Here is an 18,549-nt window from a genome sequence, read left to right as displayed (position 1 = left end):
GGGCGCACAGTCGGCCCGCGGGGTGCGGGTCCTGGGGTGAACGTCGGCAGCAGGGGCCGCCGGGAGGGCGCGGGGAGGAGGCGGGCAGGCGCAGGGGGGCAGGCCCGCGGGTCCGTCCGGGAGTCCAGGGGACCGGGAGTTGCGGGCGCAGCCAATGGGGGGCGGAGGCTGGGCGGCGCGCGGCGCTGATTGGCTGGCGCGGGCTTCTTAGGCGTGCGCGGCCCCCGCTTCATGTCTGTGCAGGAGTCGCGAGCTGGCGCCAGGGCGGCCGGAGGATGCCGAGGGGCCGGAGCCGGGCGGGCCGGAGGCCGAGGCGCGCGCTGACCCCCGCTCCCACCCCGTGAGCCCCGCCATCCGCCCGACGCGCCGTCCCTGAGCCCGCCGCCCCCCGGGCTCCCGCCCGTGCTGCCCGCTCCGAGGCCGCGCCCCCCTCCCGCGGCGCTGCGTGTGTAAGTTTGGGCTTCGAGAGCGGGCCGGGGGCCTGGGGCGCGCCGGGCTCTGAGAGGTCACTGCGGGGGCCTGGGCCCTGCGGGCCAGGCTGCGGGTGACTGCTTTGGTGTGCCTCGGTGAGAGGTCCTGCTCGTGTCGCCGGGGAGTGCGCGCGGGGGGTGGGGGTGGGCTGGCTCTGGGCTCGTGGGGCAGCGTGTGTGTTTGGGGAGGCGAGGTCAGTCCGTGTCAGCGCCAACTGTAGTTCTGTGCGTGTCGCTAGCATCGTGTGCCGCCGTGGGTGCTCGGGCGCCTGTCTTCAACTTCCAGTCGGTGTTTATGTGTTTGTGTACAGGGCTGGTGCGAGGGTGGGGGGGGGGCGGTGAGCGTCTGGCTGAAGTGCGACTCTGCGCGTTTGTTGGGGCCGCTGGTGTCGGTGCTTGGCCCCGCGTGTGACCCCGTGCGCACAGGTGCGTGGCTCCGGGACCCGGGTCACCGTGGGAGCGTGCGTGGCTGAGCCGGCTCCCCCACTCTCCTTTCGTTTTGAGCTTTGGGCTTTCCTCCCAGCCGGGACCGGTCTGCGGCTGAACTCGGCTGGGGCGCAGCGGCGCGCGGGACACCGTGTGGCGGGGCTTTGGGGGTGTCGGGCCGTGGTGGCGCCCCTCACGCCCCCTTCCGTCGTGCAGGGACGCCGCCACCGCCTCCGCCCAGGTCCCGGGCCTCCGCCGCCGGCCATGGAGGCGGCTCCGGAACAGCCGCGCTGGATGGCGCACCCCGCCGTGCTGAACGCTCAGCACCCAGACCCGCACCACCCGGGCCTGGCGCACAGCTACATGGAGCCCGCGCAGCTGCTGCCTCCCGACGAGGTGGACGTCTTCTTCAACCACCTCGACTCGCAAGGCAACCCGTACTACGCCAACCCGGCCCACGCGCGGGCGCGCGTCTCCTACAGCCCCGCGCATGGTGAGCCGGGGCCCGCGGGTGACTGGGAGCCCAGACGCCGAGCGCCCGGCGCGGGAGGGGACGAGGCCCGGCTGCCTGCTTCCCGGATGTGGGATCCGCAGGAATCGGAGCAGCTGAGAAATCGGGCCGGGAAAGGAGCGGGGCAGCGGCCTCTTGGGGAGGGTCTGGGCCCCGTAGGGCTTCTGCCCGTCTTCAGCTGGCCTGTGAGGGTTTCCTCCAGGCTTGTTCGGGGGTCCTTGTGTGCCACTGGTCCTTCCCCTCCGGACGGACATTCCTGACTATTGCCGGTTGGGGTGTTACATTTCTGGTTTTCTTTGGGGAGGGGTCACTTGGTTGTGGGGAGTTGTGGCCCTGTGTGTCCGTGTCCCGGCTCGGCGCAGCCTCGTGCACCCTGACCCCTCTCCCTCCCCCCGCAGCCCGGCTGACCGGAGGCCAGATGTGCCGCCCACACTTGTTGCACAGCCCGGGGCTGCCCTGGCTGGACGGGGGCAAAGCAGCCCTCTCCGCGGCTGCAGCACATCACCACAACCCCTGGACCGTGAGCCCCTTCTCCAAGACGCCGCTGCACCCCGCGGCTGCCGGAGGCCCCGGAGGCCCCCTCTCTGTGTACCCGGGGGCAGGGGGTGGGAGCGGGGGAGGCACTGGCAGCTCTGTGGCCTCCCTCCCCCCCACTGCAGCCCACTCGGGCTCCCACCTCTTCGGCTTCCCACCCACGCCACCCAAAGAAGTGTCTCCCGACCCCAGCACCACTGGGGCTGCCTCCCCAGCCTCCTCCTCCGCAGGGGGGGCTGCGGCCCGGGGGGAGGACAAGGACGGCGTCAAATACCAGGTGTCACTGACGGAGAGCATGAAGATGGAAAGTGGCAGTCCCCTGCGCCCAGGCCTGGCTGCCATGGGCACCCAGCCTGCCACACACCACCCAATCCCGACCTACCCCTCCTATGTGCCGGCCACCGCCCACGACTACAGCAGCGGGCTCTTCCACCCCGGAGGCTTCCTGGGTGGCCCGGCCTCCAGCTTCACCCCTAAGCAGCGGAGCAAGGCGCGCTCGTGCTCAGGTAAAGGCAGGGCCAGGGACCTAGTGGACGTGGGGACGGTTTGTGCTTTGCGGGGGAGGGGGCCGTGATATGGGAGATGGGGGCAGTGTCGGTGTCCTGGATCCGGGATGGGTGACGTCCCTCTCTAATGGCCCCCAGCAGATCTTTGAGACCCCAGAACGGGGGACAAGGGACCCTAGAACTTTTGCCCTTAAGTGTTCCTGGTGGCCCCAAAGTTTATTGCCCATCCCCACTCCTCACCCTCCCCTCCGAGGTTGGCCACTGCCCGACCAGAACACACAACGGGAATCCCCCCTTCCCCTCCCTGCGTCTTAAGTGAAAATTCGAGCAGCCTCATGACTTAGCATGTGAGAGAATGCCATGTGCAGGTGAGAGCAGTGAGGCGGTGTATACGTGCGTGTACATGTGTTTGTGAGCGTGTGTGCGCGCTGTGGGTGCACTCAGCCCTTCCCAGAGGCTCCAGACCCTTAAGGAATCTGGATCTCCGACTTCATCAGTCCGGGTCTTGGGATTTCGATGGCTCCCAATCTTCTCGGGAGATTTCACCCCCACCCCCCAGGCAAAGTTCCCGGGACCCGATGCCGCTCCCTGCCCCCTGGCACGTCCTTCACTCTCCCTCCCTGAGGGCTGGAGTGAGGGGAAGGAGCTGTAGGTGCCTCTGCCCTTCTGCTTCGGGAACTGGCTGGGACCGGGCTGGGTTGTCCAGGAATGCGGCTGCAGAGCGGACGCCGCTGTGGCTGGTGTGGGGCTCCTGCTGTCCACACCTCCTTCCAGTCCCTTTGAGACGGGGAAGAGGAAGATTTTTAAAACTTTTGCTGCTGAGTCCAGAAACCGCCTTTTCTTGCCCGTATGGACTGACAGCTTAAACTAAACGGGGAGAAATGTCCAGGGTAACGGCAGCTGTGTGGCTCCACCCTGCCGCCGCCAGTGCCCACTCCCGTCCCACCTCGGGGCCCTGTTTTGCTCAGACCAGCTCGCTTGCCTTTAATTAGTTCTTTCTCCCAAATTTGTTTTACATTCTATCCGAATTCCAGATGGCCCTTGAACAACAACAAAACAAAATACCACCACCACCAGACCAAGGTCACTTAGCCTACTCAGCCTCAAAAAACGAAAGGGCTTATTATTTATTTCATTTTAAAGGACAGCAACTTCCACCCCGGTCCAGGGCCTCGGCGGAAGGCAGGGAGGTGGGGGATTGAGAAGGAAGTGACCATGGACGGACGGACGGAGAACAGAAAGACGGGGCTGAGGACACAGGACAGGGAGCGGGGACGCCGCTGGGGGGAAAGGACAGGGACAGAAGAGGAGAGGGACTAGGAAGGGGGCCGAGTCCTCCCGGCCCAGCCGGCTTGAGCTGGCGACTCGTGCCCCCCCCCTTGCTGCCGTCGGCGAAGTTTGCTGTAAATACCCTCTCCCCGGCCGGCAGTGCTGAAGATCCCTGGGGCCCTGGCCACGCTCCTCCCTCCCGCCCCATTCCCCTGCCTTAAGCTACTCTCCGAATCCCACCTCCCACCTCCGGGGTCCCTCTTCCCACCAGGCTGGAGCTAAAAGTCCCACCCTGAAGCAGCCTGGCTGGCCCGCCGGCCCCCTCCTGTGACTTTGTCGGTTGAACAGGCTGGTGTCTCCCCCTGTCCCCTTTCAGAAGGCCGGGAGTGTGTCAACTGCGGGGCCACGGCTACCCCTCTCTGGCGGCGGGACGGCACCGGGCACTACCTGTGCAACGCCTGCGGCCTCTACCACAAGATGAACGGGCAGAACCGGCCCCTCATCAAGCCCAAACGGAGACTGGTAAGAGCGGGCAGCCTGGTTTGGGGGCGTCGGCCTGGGCGGGAGCTGACAGTTAATGACAAAAAGAGCAAACCTTCAAATACAGGTGCTCTGGCGCCTGAACTCATCATTAAAATCACTTGGGTGTCAGTTGGGGTTGCCCGGCTTTTAGGCGAGATTTCTTTCAGGCCAGATTTCCCCTCTGCAGCCCACCTGGTACCTTCAGGGATCCCCCAAAGTTGAGCTTCCAGGGGCCCAAGTCCGGTCCCCTGGCCTCTGTTAAACTCCTTTTAAAAATAGGGCCGTGAAGTAATTTTCCTTGTAGCCCAGGCTGCTCTCCCTGGCTTCCCCACACAGTCTCCTCACGCTTATTTAAATAAAACACACACACCAACCACCAAAAAAAACCTGCCCTTTATTATTTTTCCATGGAGTCACCTATACTGTGTATTTTCATTTGAGTGATTTTAAAAAAATGCCCTTTCGGATCTCCTGCCGGAGTTTCCTATCCGGACATCTGCAGCCCAAAGATAAGGAAACTTCGCGTATCTGTTTCCGGACTCCGCCAGTTTTCAGCCTCTCCTCGGCTCAGTCCTGCCTCTCGCTGGGCTGTTTTGAAACTTCTAATACCCTCCACTCTGCAAATAATGCGTAAAATGCTAAGAATAATAAATATATTTTTTCAGGGCGAAGTGATTTATGAGGCTTAAATCGCTTGCTGCTTCGGGGGCCCCCTTTTTTTTTTCCCCTGGAGCGAGGGCGGGGTGAGGGCCCCGGGTGGTGGAGGATGCGGGCTTGGTCCCTGAGTCAGAATTCCAGCTTCAGGCTGCTTACTCACCCTCACCCCTCCCCACCCCCGTGGCTGCAGGCCGGCCCCTCTGGACCAGGCTGGGGCCTGGGGCCACTCCCCGCCTCCCACCCCCACCCCTGCTGCCCGCGGTTCCCTGGGAAGTGCTCTTGTGGGTTTGCAGAGGGCGTTCTGCTTTCTGGGGTGAAGACTCTCTTGCCTCTTCTCTTGGGAGCCTTTGGCTCCCTTCTCCAGAAACCAGACGTTTCCAGGTCACCTCTGCCCTGCATTTCCTGAGGGGCTGGGGGGCAGTTAGAACTCCGAGGATTGGGGTATGGGGTGCTGGACACGTAGACTGGCACTGTCCAATAAAAGCTGTGAAGATGGACACTTTGTACGTCTGCCCCGTCCACTGTGGTTGCCTCTAGCTCGTGTTGGGACTAGTGATCCTTTGAAATGTGGCTGGTGCAGTTGAAGCAACTGAATTAAATTCTAGTTCAGTTTAACTTAAATGGCCACAGGGCTAGTGGCTACTGCATTGGACACTGCAGCTCGACTCCCTGAGCATTTCACATCCCTGCCCTGGGCAGCTGCAGGGCCCCCTCCTCTGGCCTCAGGGGTTCAGGCACGCCCAGGATTATGGGTTTTCTGGGAGTGCGGCTCCAGACCCAGGTGCTCCAGGGGGCCCAGCCAGCCTTCTCAACCAGAAGACCCCTTCTCAGAGCCTCAGTTTCCCCATCTGTAGCGTTAGATTGTTTGTTTGGTGATGGGGGAGGTGGCTACGTGTTCCTTCCAGCTCTTGCAACCCCTTTGATTCTGAGATCAGGCTTCAGAGAGTCCTTTATTCTAAAGTTCTGTGACGGTTTAGGTCTCCGATTCTAGAATTCCACGGCTCTGAGATGCCTTGATTCCCCTGTGAGATTTGCTGCTCCTGGGCTAAGCTGGCGGGGGCCGGGGTGGCGCGAGGGTCTGGGAGAAGGTGGGGGGGGGGGCCGTGGGAGCCCAGCCTGCTGACGCCACGCCTCCCCTCCCCCCTTCCCTTCCAGTCGGCCGCCAGGAGAGCGGGCACCTGTTGTGCAAATTGTCAGACGACAACCACCACCTTATGGCGCCGCAACGCCAACGGGGACCCTGTGTGCAACGCCTGTGGCCTCTACTACAAGCTGCACAATGTAGGTCCGCCCGCCTGGCCCGCCCCGCCTCCCGGGGGACCCCTGCGCTTCGCGCGGCAGCCTCCAGCGTGGCTTGGCTTGGGAAGCCGCCCCGAGCGCCAGAAGGGCTTCCCACGAGGGGGGCGAGCTGGCTGGCTGGGAGGATGGGAGGGGCAGGGGCCGGTGGGTCGAGGACAGCGGTATCTCGGCTTTGGGGTGGGGTTTGGGGGGTGGCGCTGGCACCTCGTGGGCCGAACGCCCTGCAGGCTGCCGGGCGGCCCCACGCAGTGAAAGGCGCCTTTCTCAAGATGGCAGCGGTGCTGGCAGGAAGACGGTGGTGGGCGGTGGGCCTTTGGAAGTGGACCCCCTCCCCGCCCCGTGCGAGCTGGGGGTGGGCTTCTTGCTCTGGGAAGGGAGCTCCACCCCCTGAAAGCTCCGTGGTCGCCCCCAGGTGAACAGGCCGCTGACCATGAAGAAGGAAGGCATCCAGACTCGGAACCGGAAGATGTCCAACAAGTCCAAGAAGAACAAGAAGGGGGCCGAGTGCTTCGAGGAGCTGTCCAAGTGCATGCAGGAGAAGGCCTCCCCCTTCAGCGCAGCTGCCCTGGCCGGACACATGGCGCCTGTGGGCCACCTCCCGCCCTTCAGCCACTCGGGACACATCTTGCCCACGCCGACGCCCATCCACCCCTCCTCCAGCCTGTCCTTCGGCCACCCCCACCCATCCAGCATGGTGACCGCCATGGGCTAGGGACCGCCCCCCACGGACCGACAGACAGATGCCGGGGAAGGCGCTCCCGGGACGGGGGGCAGGGACCAGACCCTCGGCTGCCCGTCCCTCCCCGGAGACTGACGCTGCCCTGCCAGCCCAGCTGGAGCCCCACGCTGCCTCACCTGTGGGCCCGTCGGCCGTCACTGTGAAGATGCTCCCTGGGCTGGGGGGGGGCTGCCTCGGCCTCCCAGGTGGGGCCTCCAACACGGATAACTGTTTGGCGAGCAGAAAGGACAACTTTACGAAGACTGGGGGCAAGGGACACACGCAGGAAACCGCGTCGTGGAAGGAGGAGGGAGTAGAGGCAAAAGTAATTTATTTGCTCTTGTTTCTCACGAGGACTGGGAGACTTGGGCGGTCTGAGCTGCCCCAAGTTCGCGGGGCTTCCTCGGCGCCAAGGGCCACTTGACCGTTCCCCGTGCCCGGCTCCGGGGGCAGGTCTTCGGGGACCTCGGCCTGCACCCTCTCCACTGGCTCCCTCTCTGAAAGCGCTGAACCCAGGCCGGGCGCAGAGGGCAGAGACAATCACGGGCGGTCCCGCGCAGATTCTCAGGCCGGGGCTGGGTCACAGGAAGGAAACGTTTTCTTGAGAGGGGAAGCGTCTCTCCGATTGCTCCCCTGGCCTCTGAGGCTGAGGCTGGGGTGACCCGTGCGCCCTAGACGGGTCTGAGCTACAGCCACCTCCTCTGCTCGGCGGACCCCTGTACATACATCCTCCTTCTGCTAACCCCCAAACCCCCTCCTCTCCAACTCTGAGACAAAAGAAGAAAATGTTTAAAAAAAAAAAACCTACATAAGCTTAACTCGCCGATGAGTTAGTTGTTTTATTTTTAAACTCTTTTTGGGTCCAGTCAATTGTACGTTGCCACGAAAGCCCTTGCTATGGAAAGGAATAAAACCTACAAACCAAGGCTGTAGCTTCGCAGTTATTTTTGGAAAAGTTCTCAGATCCCACGGCCCTAGGACGGGGAGCCAGGGGCCAGGGGTGGGGCCTCGGCTGCTCGTGGCTTCCAGGGGGCTGACCTGGCAGGTGGCGAAGGCAGGAGCTGGGGGTGGGTCAGAGCCAGGACCGAGCGAGAGGCCACGACCCTGCTGGGTCCTGGGAGGTGCCAGGGTTCTGCTCTGCCTTGCTGTGGCTGTCTGGATCCTTCCCAAGGTACAGCTGTACATAACTGTGTCCGAGCTTAGATTCTGTATGCGGCAGTGGCAGGGTGCGGTGGCCAGCAAGGACCCGGCCCAGGAAGAGGGTTGTGCTGATATAGTCCAAGTGCAATATGGGGGGCACCACAGCCAGAAGTAACTTATTTTGTACTAGTATCCGCATAAGAAAAAGAATCGGCAGTATTTTCTGGTCTTATGTTTTATTTGGCCTGTTTTATTTTGGATTAGTGAACTAAGTTATTGTTAATTATGTACAACATTTATATATTGTCTGTAAAAATTGTATGCTATCTTCCTATTCCTTCAAAGTGAAAACTGTTAAGAGTAATAAAATACTTTTTGTGAATGCCTCTGGCCTGTCTTGTGGGCTCCTGGGGCTCCTGGGTCCCAGCTGCTGAGGTCATTAAGACCGAATCAGTCCTGCAGCCGGTGATTTGGATGGAAGGGCCCCTGGAACAGGAGAGGGGCCCTGTCTGGCCGGGGTCTGAGGTCCTGACCCTCCTCCCCTGAAAACTGCTCCCGTCTGAATTCTGGTCCTGGCTGGGTGGATACCGGGGAGGCTCAGGAAGGCTACGGGTTCTGCAGCCTTTAGCCCACGTTCTGACCCTTTTCCTAAGGGCTCACAGAACCCAGCAAGGACTGATCCCCCTCCCCATGCCGTCCTCTTCCTTCCACGTTCATTGACAAACCTGGTCACCAGTGTCTTTGATCACTCATGTCATTGACGGCTGTCCTCTTTAATCAGTGATACTGGTTATTGGAGACAGTCATCATGACTGATATTCCTGATCAATGACATGTCTGATCACTGGAGCCTGTGACCACAGACATCTGATTACTAACAATTGATCACCAACATGTGATCACCAATAGTTCATCGATGCCCTCTGATCAGTGATGTGTCTGATCACTGACATCCACAAGATGTGATCACCGATGTCTCCAGAGACTGACCGTGCTCACCAATAATAGGTCTGATCATGAATATCTCTTACCACCAACGTCCCACACCTCGTCACCAGTATTTCTATCCAGTGTGTCTGGTTGCTAACATCCGATAACCGCCACGTCTGTGATCGCTGGGACCTCTCATCACCCATGTTTCCTGATGACCAGCGTGCTGATCGCCACTGCACCCTGTCTCTAACGTCCTAGGTCATCAACAAGTATGATCACCGGTGTCACTGATCACTATTTTTCTCATCAATGACAGATCTGATCACTCATATGGGATCAGCATCTTCAAGCACACAATTTCTCATCACTGATGTCTTCTTAGCAATGTCCTTGGCCACTTTTCTCCAATCACCAACATCTCTAGCCAACCATGTACGTGATGGCCAATGCCCCTGATCGTGGACTCTTACCGTCAAGTTTTCTGACTACCAACATGGTCACCGTCACACTGGTTACTAATAACCCTGACTGCTCAGCGCTCATCATCGTGTCCTACTTCGGTGGCTGCTGGGTCTTCTCACCTTCCAAGTCCCCGACGACCAATGTCCCTTATACCCCGATCGCCAACCTCCCTGGTCGTGGGTATCACCAGTCACCTGTGTCTCTGGTCACTTGATTCTCTAAGCATCAATGCCTTTGATCCCTAGAAGATCACACACCACCAAGATCTCTGGGGGGCTCATCACTGACTCTGACCACCAATATCTCCTCTACCCTTGGTTATCGAATACATGACACCAATGCTCCCATCACATCCTCACTCCCCCCACGTTCCTGGTGTATGGTTAATGATATCGCCAACCAGAGATCACTCTGATCACCAAGATCTCTGTGCCACGTTTGAATGACACCGTCTCCCCATGACGTGTGCCACCGTCCCTGACCCTTATTATCATAATTTCTGCTCCCTGCGTCCCTGATGGTATTTGATGGTCACTCCCCGCAGCCCTCAAGTCCCCTGTCCAGGAGGCTCCCCTTCCATCCTCCTCACCCCCAGACCGTGTGCCGGCAGGGGTCACTCTGGGCCGGGGGAGAGACGGGGGAGCGATGGGGGAGCATCCCTGGGACTCTGCCTCAGGACGCCTCTGCCCCTGCTGTGCCACTGCTACCCTGCCCGTGTCCTTTCTGTGGAGAAGCAGAGCAAGCAGGAACAGCTCCGGTGTGTAGCTGGGGGGCACTGCCGGCCCATCTCAAAGCGCAGGGGCCCCGGGCCCTTTCAGGCCCCCTCAGCAGCTCCCCTTCCAGCCCTTCCCCAGCTCATGGCGTTCTCGCCTCCCCTCCTGGCAGCCGTGGCCACAGCGAGGGCAGGGCTGGTCCTGCTGGCCTGCGCCCCGGCTCCTGACTGCAGGTGAGAGCGTCTATCAGATCGTGCACCCAAGTGCACACACGCGCGTGCCCGATGAACGCTGAGACGCCAGGCACTGCTCTGGGGGTGGGGACCACACGGCACACGAGACAAGCAAGAGTCTCTGCGCTCGGACAGCTTACATCCTAGGCCGTGAGCACCGCGGCAGCCCAGCGGGGCCTCTGGCAAACGGGCCTACCCGCCGGGCCCGAATCCAGAGCCCGGGCCAGAACCTGGAGTCCAGAGCTTAGAGACCCAGACAGTCTGCACCCCAGAACTCAGGAGCCAGAGGCCAAACACAGAGCACTGAGCGTCGCCCCCAAATCCAGAACCTGGGGCGAGGACTCTGAGCCTGGGGCCCGGAACCTGGACCTCGGAATCCAGAGCTCAGAACAGACAGCCCAGAACCTGGGCCTTGGAGGCGGACCCGAAAGCCACAGCCTAGGGCGTGGAGCTCAGAACCCAGAACTGAGTACTGACGACGTGGACCCCAGAGTCTAGACCGTGGCTCCGGACCTCCAGCCAGAATCCAGAGCCCAGAAGGACCACACTGACAGCGGCCTCCCCTCGCGTCTCTATCACTCCCAGTCTTACTTCTTTCCTTCTGCGGGCCAGCGTTACTGGAGGAGCCCCGGCCAGGCATCGCGCAAGGTGCTCAGGTTCCGAAGAGCAGGGTGGCGACCGTCCCGTCCCTCTCCCGTCCCCGTGGTCATTCATGGGTTGGCGGTAGGTGCTTCCCAAACATCTGTTGAATGAGATCCACTCATTTATCCCACGAATGTTTACTGACCCCATTTGTGCTTGGCATTCGGGTGGGGGATGAAACATACAAAGATCCTTGCTGGGGCCCTGGTTGGGGGGGAGGCAGTGGGGGTCGGGGGGATGCCGCTGAGGAGCACGGGCGGCCTCCGGGAGCGGGGGACGCACACTGGCCCTGGAGGCCCAGGTTCAAGGCCCAGCAAGTCACTGCTGAGCAGTACAACCAGGGTCAGGGCTCCTGCAGCTTCTGTGCCCACCCCAGTGGCGATGAGTCCCGCAGCCCAGAGTCATTGTGCTGGCAACAGTTTCGATTCCGTGGCCTCAGAGCCCCCAGGTAGGGCGGGCGGGAGGCAGGCAGGCCTCTCAGGGCGATGGTGCCCTTCTGGCTCTGCAGGCGGCGCCAGGGTGCCCGGGCTGGGTTGGCCTTTGCTCCGTCTGTTTGCACCCAGTGGGGCTGGCGGCCCAGGGCCCTTCCTCCCTTCCTGCTTCCCGGGCTGCTTCTTCCCATGTTCAGTAGAAGAACCCAACCCCCTGCTGTAATTCTTACAGAGCAGCTCTGTCCCCCCCAGAGGCCCTCCTGCCTCCTGTTGAACCCACTGCTGGGAACAGGGAAGGGAAAAAGCCTTCCAGTCCCCAAGGCCACAGAACGGACCCCACCCCAGGGGAACCGGGTTTGGGAGGAATGCCTGCATCCACCTCACCTGGGATGAAGGGAAGACGACACCACAGCGCTGTCCTGTGCTGACAGCACGGCCGGCACATCACAAGGCCACTGGGTTTGTTTTGCTTCTAGGCAAAATGACGAAATGATTCCAAACTTTATCTGGAAAAACTAACAAGACCAGCAGAACAAGTCAGAAAATTAGGGAAAATAGAGCGAGGGCTGTGTGTGTGTGTGTGTGTGTGTGTGTGTGTGTGTTTGTGTGTGACGCTTTCTAATATTAAACAAGATTCTATGATCACAATTGTTCAAACCTTGTGGTTGTGCCGTCAGAATAAGTAGATCAATGGCTCAGGCTCGGGTAAGCCCGAAAGAGCCCCTATTATTTATAAGATAATGGATGATAAAGGAGGTATCCTGATCAATGCAGTGGGAAGGGTTATTCAATCCAGCGGTGTTGGAACACCCGGCGGAACAGCACCTCCCTGGGCGAAGACCTGCTCTGATCTAGGACCAGCAGCCTGAGGTCTGACAAAAATATGAATGAATGGCAAATGATTTTAAATTAGGAGATCCAGGGAGTTCCCTGGCAGTCCAGTGGTTAGGATTCCAGGCTTTCACAGCCATGGCCCAGGTTCAATCCCTCGTTGGGGAACTGAGATCCCATAAGCCGCACAGTGCGGCCAAAAAAAAAAAAAAAAAAAAAAAAATTAGGAAATTCACTTAAAAATAGGTAGAAGATCTGGCCCGGAAGGGACTGTGTGGCTGCAGGGCCATTTCTGCATCTCTCCCCTCAGGAAGCCCTGTCTCTGTCTCTACCTGGCCCCTCTTGCCCAGGCCTGTCTGGGTCTCAGGGACACTGGGTTTGAGTCCTCAGGTCACATGTATTCTATTCCACATTCCAGATTTCTTAAGGAGTTAGTTTCGAAACAATCCACTGCAACCTACCAGCTGGATCACCCAGGTTGGTTCCCCAACAGATAAAATGGCAAAGGAACACTGCAAACCTCAAGGTTAAGTTTGTCCTTTCTAGGAACCAAAGAGAAAAAAGGAAAAATTGTTGAACACACAAGATGCCAAAGCTTCTGGAGCAGGGAGGGAGTGGTGGGATAATGGCTGGGATCACGTGTTTGAAATGAACTCTGAGATCACGATTCCAATTCCAAGACTTGAATGCTGAGTAATCTTCCAGATACCTTTAACAAGAAACTCTGACATAGAGATGTTCAGGACATCATTATTTACAAAACGGAGAGACTGGATACAACCTAAATACTCAGAAAAAGGGCATGATGAGAGTACATTCACAGAAGACCTAAAGCAGGGACTTGAGCAGGTATTTGCACCTCTGTTCACAGCAGCACTGTTCACAGTAGCCAAAAGGTGGAAGCGACCCAAGTGTCCATCAACAGATGAACAGATAAAGAAGATGTGGTCCATCCATACGATGGAATATTATTCAGCTTTAAAAAGAAAGGAAATTCTGACACCTGCTACAACATGGATGAACCTTGAGGACATTATGCTCAGTGAAACGACTCTGACAAAAAGACAAATACTGTGTGATCCCACTTATTTGAGGTCCCAAGAGCAGTCAGATTCATAGAGACAGGGAGAGGGGGAGGGGGAGCTAGTGTTTGATGGGGACAGAGTTTCAGTTTGGGAAGATGAAAAGGTTCTGGAGGTGATGGCTACACAACAGTGTGAATGTACTTAAGGCCACTGAACTGTGCACTTTAAAATGGTTAAAATAGTAAAATTTACGTTATGTGTATTTTACCACAATAAAAAAGGGAGACAGGTGAGGGAACTATAGGACATCCACGAGAAAGCCTTTAAAATGCCTCCTGAAGGTTACGCTCTTAGAGCCGAGTCACGGGCTACAAGTGTCTAACACGATGACAAGAGTCATTGCAGCATGTGGGAAAAGAACTGTCACCAAATGCTAACAAATGGTGACAGCTCTGTGATAGATGATTTCTCCTTTTCCTCCCCATTTTCCAAGTTTTCTGTAACGAGGTTTAATAGCATTAATGATAAAAAGTAATATTTAAAGATAATCCTTGCAAAATGGGAGATAATTTTGCAATTATGCAAACATGCAAAAACTCAAAATACAAAAATGCAGTACATAATAAAAAGACCCCCCCACACACACACACACAGTCAAGAAAAAGAGAAAACCAGGCAAAGGATACAGACAGGTCCTTCCTAATAGACATGTAAATAAACACTTGATAAACATTTGGACAGGAGCTCAACCTCAGAAAGAATCAAGTACATGCACGTTTCGCAAGGAGGTACCACTTTTCACCTCTCCTCTCAGAAAAATGGAAAAGGCCTGCCATAGTAGAAACAGCTGCTGGCATGTGCCATATGTGGGAATGCTGATCGAAATTCCAAGCTCTCCTCAGGTGCACTTCACAGACACACTAGAAATAAAAGCTAAACTGCAGGGTTCTTTGGGGGGATAAAAAGCAAACTGCAGAACAATATATAATGTATGATTTTTTGTTTTAAAAATGTTTGTGTATGGGGCTTCCCTGGTGGCGCAGTGGTTGAGAGTCCGCCTGCCGATGCGGGGGACACGGGTTCGTGCCCTGGTCCGGGAAGATCCCACATGCCGCGGAACGGCTGGGCCCGTGAGCCATGGCCGCTGAGCCTGCGCGTCTGGAGCCTGCGCTCCGCAACGAAAAGGCCACAACAGTGAGAGGCCCGCGTACCACAAAAAAAAAAAAAAATGTTTGTGTACATATAGAAAAAAACCCAGGAAGACATATGCCTAATGAATAACAGTGGTTACTTCCGGGAAGTATGAGAGACCGGGGTGGTGAGAGGGTACTTTTCACTTTATAAACTTGGGCTAATATTTTAAGGTGTTATGTGCCACTTTTGTAATGTAGGAAATAATCATTCACAAAACCTTTTTTCTTTTCTCTGCCTTGTTCCTGGTTGGTCTCTCTCCCTGGGATGTTCTCCCCTTCAGATTTGCCGGGAGAACTTCTCTTCATCCTTCAAAACCCCAGCCAAAGATATGAGAGGAAGCCTTATATGAAGTCTCCCTCCCCTCAGCCCCTCAGAGCTCCCTAGTTCCTAACCAATGTCACCGAAGGACAAGGCCTGACTGTGGGGCATACAGAGCTGCCTCTCTCTTGCTGTGCAGCCTTGAGCAAGTGGCTTAGCCTCGCTGAATCCTGACTCCTCACCAGTAAAACAAGACCACACTTTGCAAGGTTGTTACAAGGATAATATGGGGAAGGCAAAGGTTCCTCAGTCCTTGGAGAGCTCACCCAACAAGGAGGTTGCCTTCTAATGCCATTTCAGTCAGTGGGCTTCAGACTGAGCCCTGATGCCCGTCTCTACTCCTAGAAGCCCAGGGTGTTTGGGGACCTCTTTGTTCTTCCTTCCCCACAGCACCTAAGGCTGCCAGGGATGGGAGGGCCGAAGGGACGGCCCTGGCTGTTCAGCAGGTGCTTTCAGCATTTCCTCCCATCCGGCCCCCAAGTGGGCAGGGTACCCTCAGATCATCCTCCTGTATAGCTGTGGACACTGAGTACAGGCAGGGCTGGGGCTCCCACTCCCTGGGATGGCTCCCCCTGGCATGCAGGCTGGAGTGGGGGCGGGGGTCTTCTCCCAGGAGACGGACGTGGTGGACCCAGCCCAGCGGCCTCCTCCTACCACTCCATCTGTCCCCCCAGCCCACACTGCAGGGCTCCCTAGGGGACCCTGGGAAAATGCCGTCCTTATTCCTTCTCCCTGCTCCTCCCCCCAGATTGGGCTGTGCTGACCTGGGGGGAGGGCTGTGATCCAGGTTTCCCAGGCGTGGCGGGGACGCTGGGACGGCCCCTCCCCTTCCTCAGAATTTAGGGATGCAGGGGACGTTTCTACACATTCCCTGAGCCCCCTTACACTGCCCAGCTCCACCCTCACCCACACAGCAGCACGCTGGCCTCCTCATGACCCCCCCGGCCTCCAGCTCGTGCTCTGCGATCTGTCTCTTCAGCCATTGGGATCTTTCATAACCTTTTAATTTAAATTATGAAATATTTCAGATAGCCAAATATATAACTAACAATACAACAGCCCCCCTCCCTGACCCCGTACTGATTTTCTATTCTGTGTAAGAAATCCCCACAGGGACTTCTGGTGGCGCAGTGGTTAAGAATCCGCCTGCCAATGCAGGGGACATGGGTCCGAGCCCTGGGAAGATCCCACATGCCGCAGAGCAACCAAGCCTGTGCGCCACAACTACTGAGCCTGCATGCCACAAATACTGAGCCCACGTGCCACAACTACTGAAGCGCATGCGCCTAGAGCCCATGCTCTGTAGCAAGAGAAGCCACCACAATGAGAAACCCACGCACGCAACAAAGAGTAGCCACCGCTCGCCGCAACTAGAGAAAACCCGCATAGCAGTGAAGACACAATGCAGCCAAAAATGAATAAATACATAAATAAATAAAAATATATATATATAAAAGAAAAAAGAAATCCCAACAAACTCAGCAGCTTAGAAGCACACAGGTTTCTGTCTCACGGTCTGTGGTCAGGAGCCTAGGCGCGGTGTAGCTTACGGTCCCACACGGTTGCCAAGCAAGATGGAGACCAGGGCTGGGTTCTCATCAGAGGCTGGACCAGGGAAACACTGATCGGCTGTCACGGCGGCTTCCTGCTTCAAAGCCAGTCAGAGAAAAGACTCTGCAAGAGGGACCAACATGACAGCTTATACAATGTCCTGTAGTCCCGGAATGACACCAGGCCCCGCTTCTCCCGGGGGGGGGGCGGGGTAAGCCTAGAACTGGAACTACTGAGTCAAGGGACTCAGCACCCTCACACTGACAGGACAAGGCCAAGAATTTCCAAACTTCTTGTCCCAATTAACTTTCCCACCAGCAGGCTTCGGGAATTTCGCATCCTCACCACCACTTGGTCATTCATGTCAGCCTTTTACATTTTTACCAGTTTGTTGGGTATGAAGCAGTCTCGTTGTGGAGAGATCTTTCTGGAACATGCAACTGATCACGTCCCTCTCCCTCCCCCCACTTCAAATCTTCCCAAGGGCTCCCCACCCTGGGACCCATCCAAGCTCTTGGGCCTGGCATCTGAGCCTCTGCAGCCCTCGTCCCCTCAGGCCCAGGCAACCCCTCGATGTTTCGAGGTTCTGACTTGATGAATTTATTAGGAAATAAACAGCCAAACAGGTCACCCTTATGTTTTCAATGTTCACGTGAAGGAAGTGAATGCCTTTGGCACACAAAAAGCATGGATGCAGCATAACTGCACATCAAGTGATGATTCTGGGCTCTAGCCCAGGGTTCCTGGCCTTGCTCTGGTGACACCTGGCCTGTCGTGTGACTGCAGGAGTTTGGCAGCGTCCCTGGCCTCGCCCCACAAGATGCCACGAGCACCCCCTCCAAGTCATGACAATTAAAAATGCCTCCAGGGCTTCCCTGGTGGCGCAGTGGCTAAGAACCCGCCTGCCGATGCAGGGGACACGGGTTTGAGCCCTGGTCCGGGAAGATCCCACATGCCGCGGAGCAACTAGGCCCGTGAGCCACAACTACTGAGCCCACGTGCCACAAGTACTGAGCCCGCACGCCTAGAGCCTGTGCTCCACAACAAGAGAAGCCACTGCAATGAGAAGCCCACGCACCGTGACAGAGTAGCCCCTGCTCGCCACAACCAGAGAAAAGCCCAGGCGCAGCAACGAAGACCCAACGCAGCCAAATAAATAAATAAATACATAAATAAATAATAAAAATAAATAACATTAAATAATAAAATAAATTTATATAAAAAAAAGTGTCTCCAGTCATTGCAAATGTCCCCTGGGCAGGGAGCACCGTCCCTGTTGGCACCAGCGGTTTAGAAAAAGATGAATTCCTACTGCATCCAGGACAGTGCAGACTGAGAACGCAAACGTGTTTACAGTTGCACGAGGAACACCTTCCCCCCTGGAAATATTATGTTTTCCATGACTGAGGGCTTTGCATCATTTGGAAAGACATCCGCTGTCTAAATCCAGGGCCCTTCATGTGAGTGAGGCTGAGACCAGAGGCCAATGCCGCCGCCCCTCACACCATCCCCAGACCCTGCCGGAACGAACCCCTTCCAGCCCTGCCCAGGTGTCACCCGCCCCTGCCACCCCGCAGCCTTCCCAAATGCCCCAGACAGGCGTCGCCTCTCCCTCCAAAGCTTGTTGTGTGTCTCATTCTCTCTCCCACAGCCTGGGGCGGGGGATCCCTGTGTGGGGTGGGTGAATGGGAGGTGACTCAGCTGAATTCAGCACCTTTGGGGACACTGTGCCCCGATCTGCAGCCACGGCAGGGCTGCAGGCCTCGTGGGGGGCTTGTGCTTGTGTGCACACGCGTGTGTTTGTGCGTACAGGCGTGCACTGACGCGTGGGGCCTGGGTCTGAGCACGTGTGCGGAGGGTGCTGCCTTGTTGACCGCCCCATCTGAAAGGGCAGCCCTCTTTCTGCTTCTTCCTCACGGCAGCTCTCACTGCCTGACGTTAGATGAAACCTTCACTTGTCATCAGTTTCTTGTATCTTTCCACTAGAGTCAGCTCCATAAGGGCAAGGCTCCATCTAGTGTGTTCACTGGCACATACACCTGCGGCACCTAGAAGAGTGTCTGGACCACAGCACAGGTGTGACAGGAGCACAGGAAACATGTGGGATGGGTGGGTGGGTGGATGATGGCATGAACGTGTGCATACGTGTGCCGGCCCTCACTCT

The 18,549-nt window shown here is 57.4% G+C and overlaps 2 protein-coding genes across 13 annotated transcripts in view; one reads left to right on the top strand and one right to left on the bottom strand.

Annotated features, from left to right (window-relative positions):
* The first annotated feature begins 284 nt into the window (after positions 1-284).
* Positions 285-8,426, top strand: GATA2 (GATA binding protein 2). Its single transcript, XM_030849220.3, has 6 exons — positions 285-449; positions 1,113-1,389; positions 1,806-2,447; positions 4,093-4,238; positions 6,051-6,176; positions 6,607-8,426. Exons 2-6 carry the CDS (start codon positions 1,161-1,163, stop codon positions 6,904-6,906), a joined length of 1,443 nt encoding a protein of 480 aa, XP_030705080.1. The 5' UTR covers positions 285-449; positions 1,113-1,160; the 3' UTR covers positions 6,907-8,426.
* Positions 7,005-18,549, bottom strand: part of EEFSEC (eukaryotic elongation factor, selenocysteine-tRNA specific) — a 195,528-nt gene continuing 183,983 nt past the window's right edge. For 5 of the 12 annotated variants that reach the window (XR_011377807.1, XR_009565679.2, XR_011377809.1 and 2 more), the window contains 4 exons: positions 12,759-16,508; positions 11,851-11,981; positions 10,985-11,135; positions 7,005-7,487 (listed from right to left, as the gene is read on the bottom strand). The gene's annotated coding sequence lies outside the window, so the exon portion shown is untranslated. The remainder of the gene's footprint in view (positions 7,488-10,984; positions 11,136-11,850; positions 11,982-12,758; positions 16,509-18,549) is intronic. The other 7 variants (XR_011377813.1, XR_011377810.1, XR_009565680.2 and 4 more) reach the window with 6 other exon arrangements.

This window comes from Globicephala melas, chromosome 11 (genome assembly GCF_963455315.2).
Source record: "Globicephala melas chromosome 11, mGloMel1.2, whole genome shotgun sequence".
NCBI classification, from domain to species: domain Eukaryota; kingdom Metazoa; phylum Chordata; class Mammalia; order Artiodactyla; family Delphinidae; genus Globicephala; species Globicephala melas.
The sequence above is the reverse complement of the archived record's forward strand: the minus strand, read 5'-3'. Positions and strand labels throughout refer to the sequence as shown.

Coding starts and splice junctions, on each gene's coding strand:
- GATA2 (XM_030849220.3), top strand. CDS start 1,161: ATGGAGGCGGCTCCGGAACAGCCGCGCTGGATGGCGCACCCCGCCGTG. Junction 1,390..1,805: donor CTCCTACAGCCCCGCGCATG/GTGAGCCGGGGC, acceptor CTCCCCCCGCAG/CCCGGCTGACCGGAGGCCAG. Junction 4,239..6,050: donor TCAAGCCCAAACGGAGACTG/GTAAGAGCGGGC, acceptor CTTCCCTTCCAG/TCGGCCGCCAGGAGAGCGGG.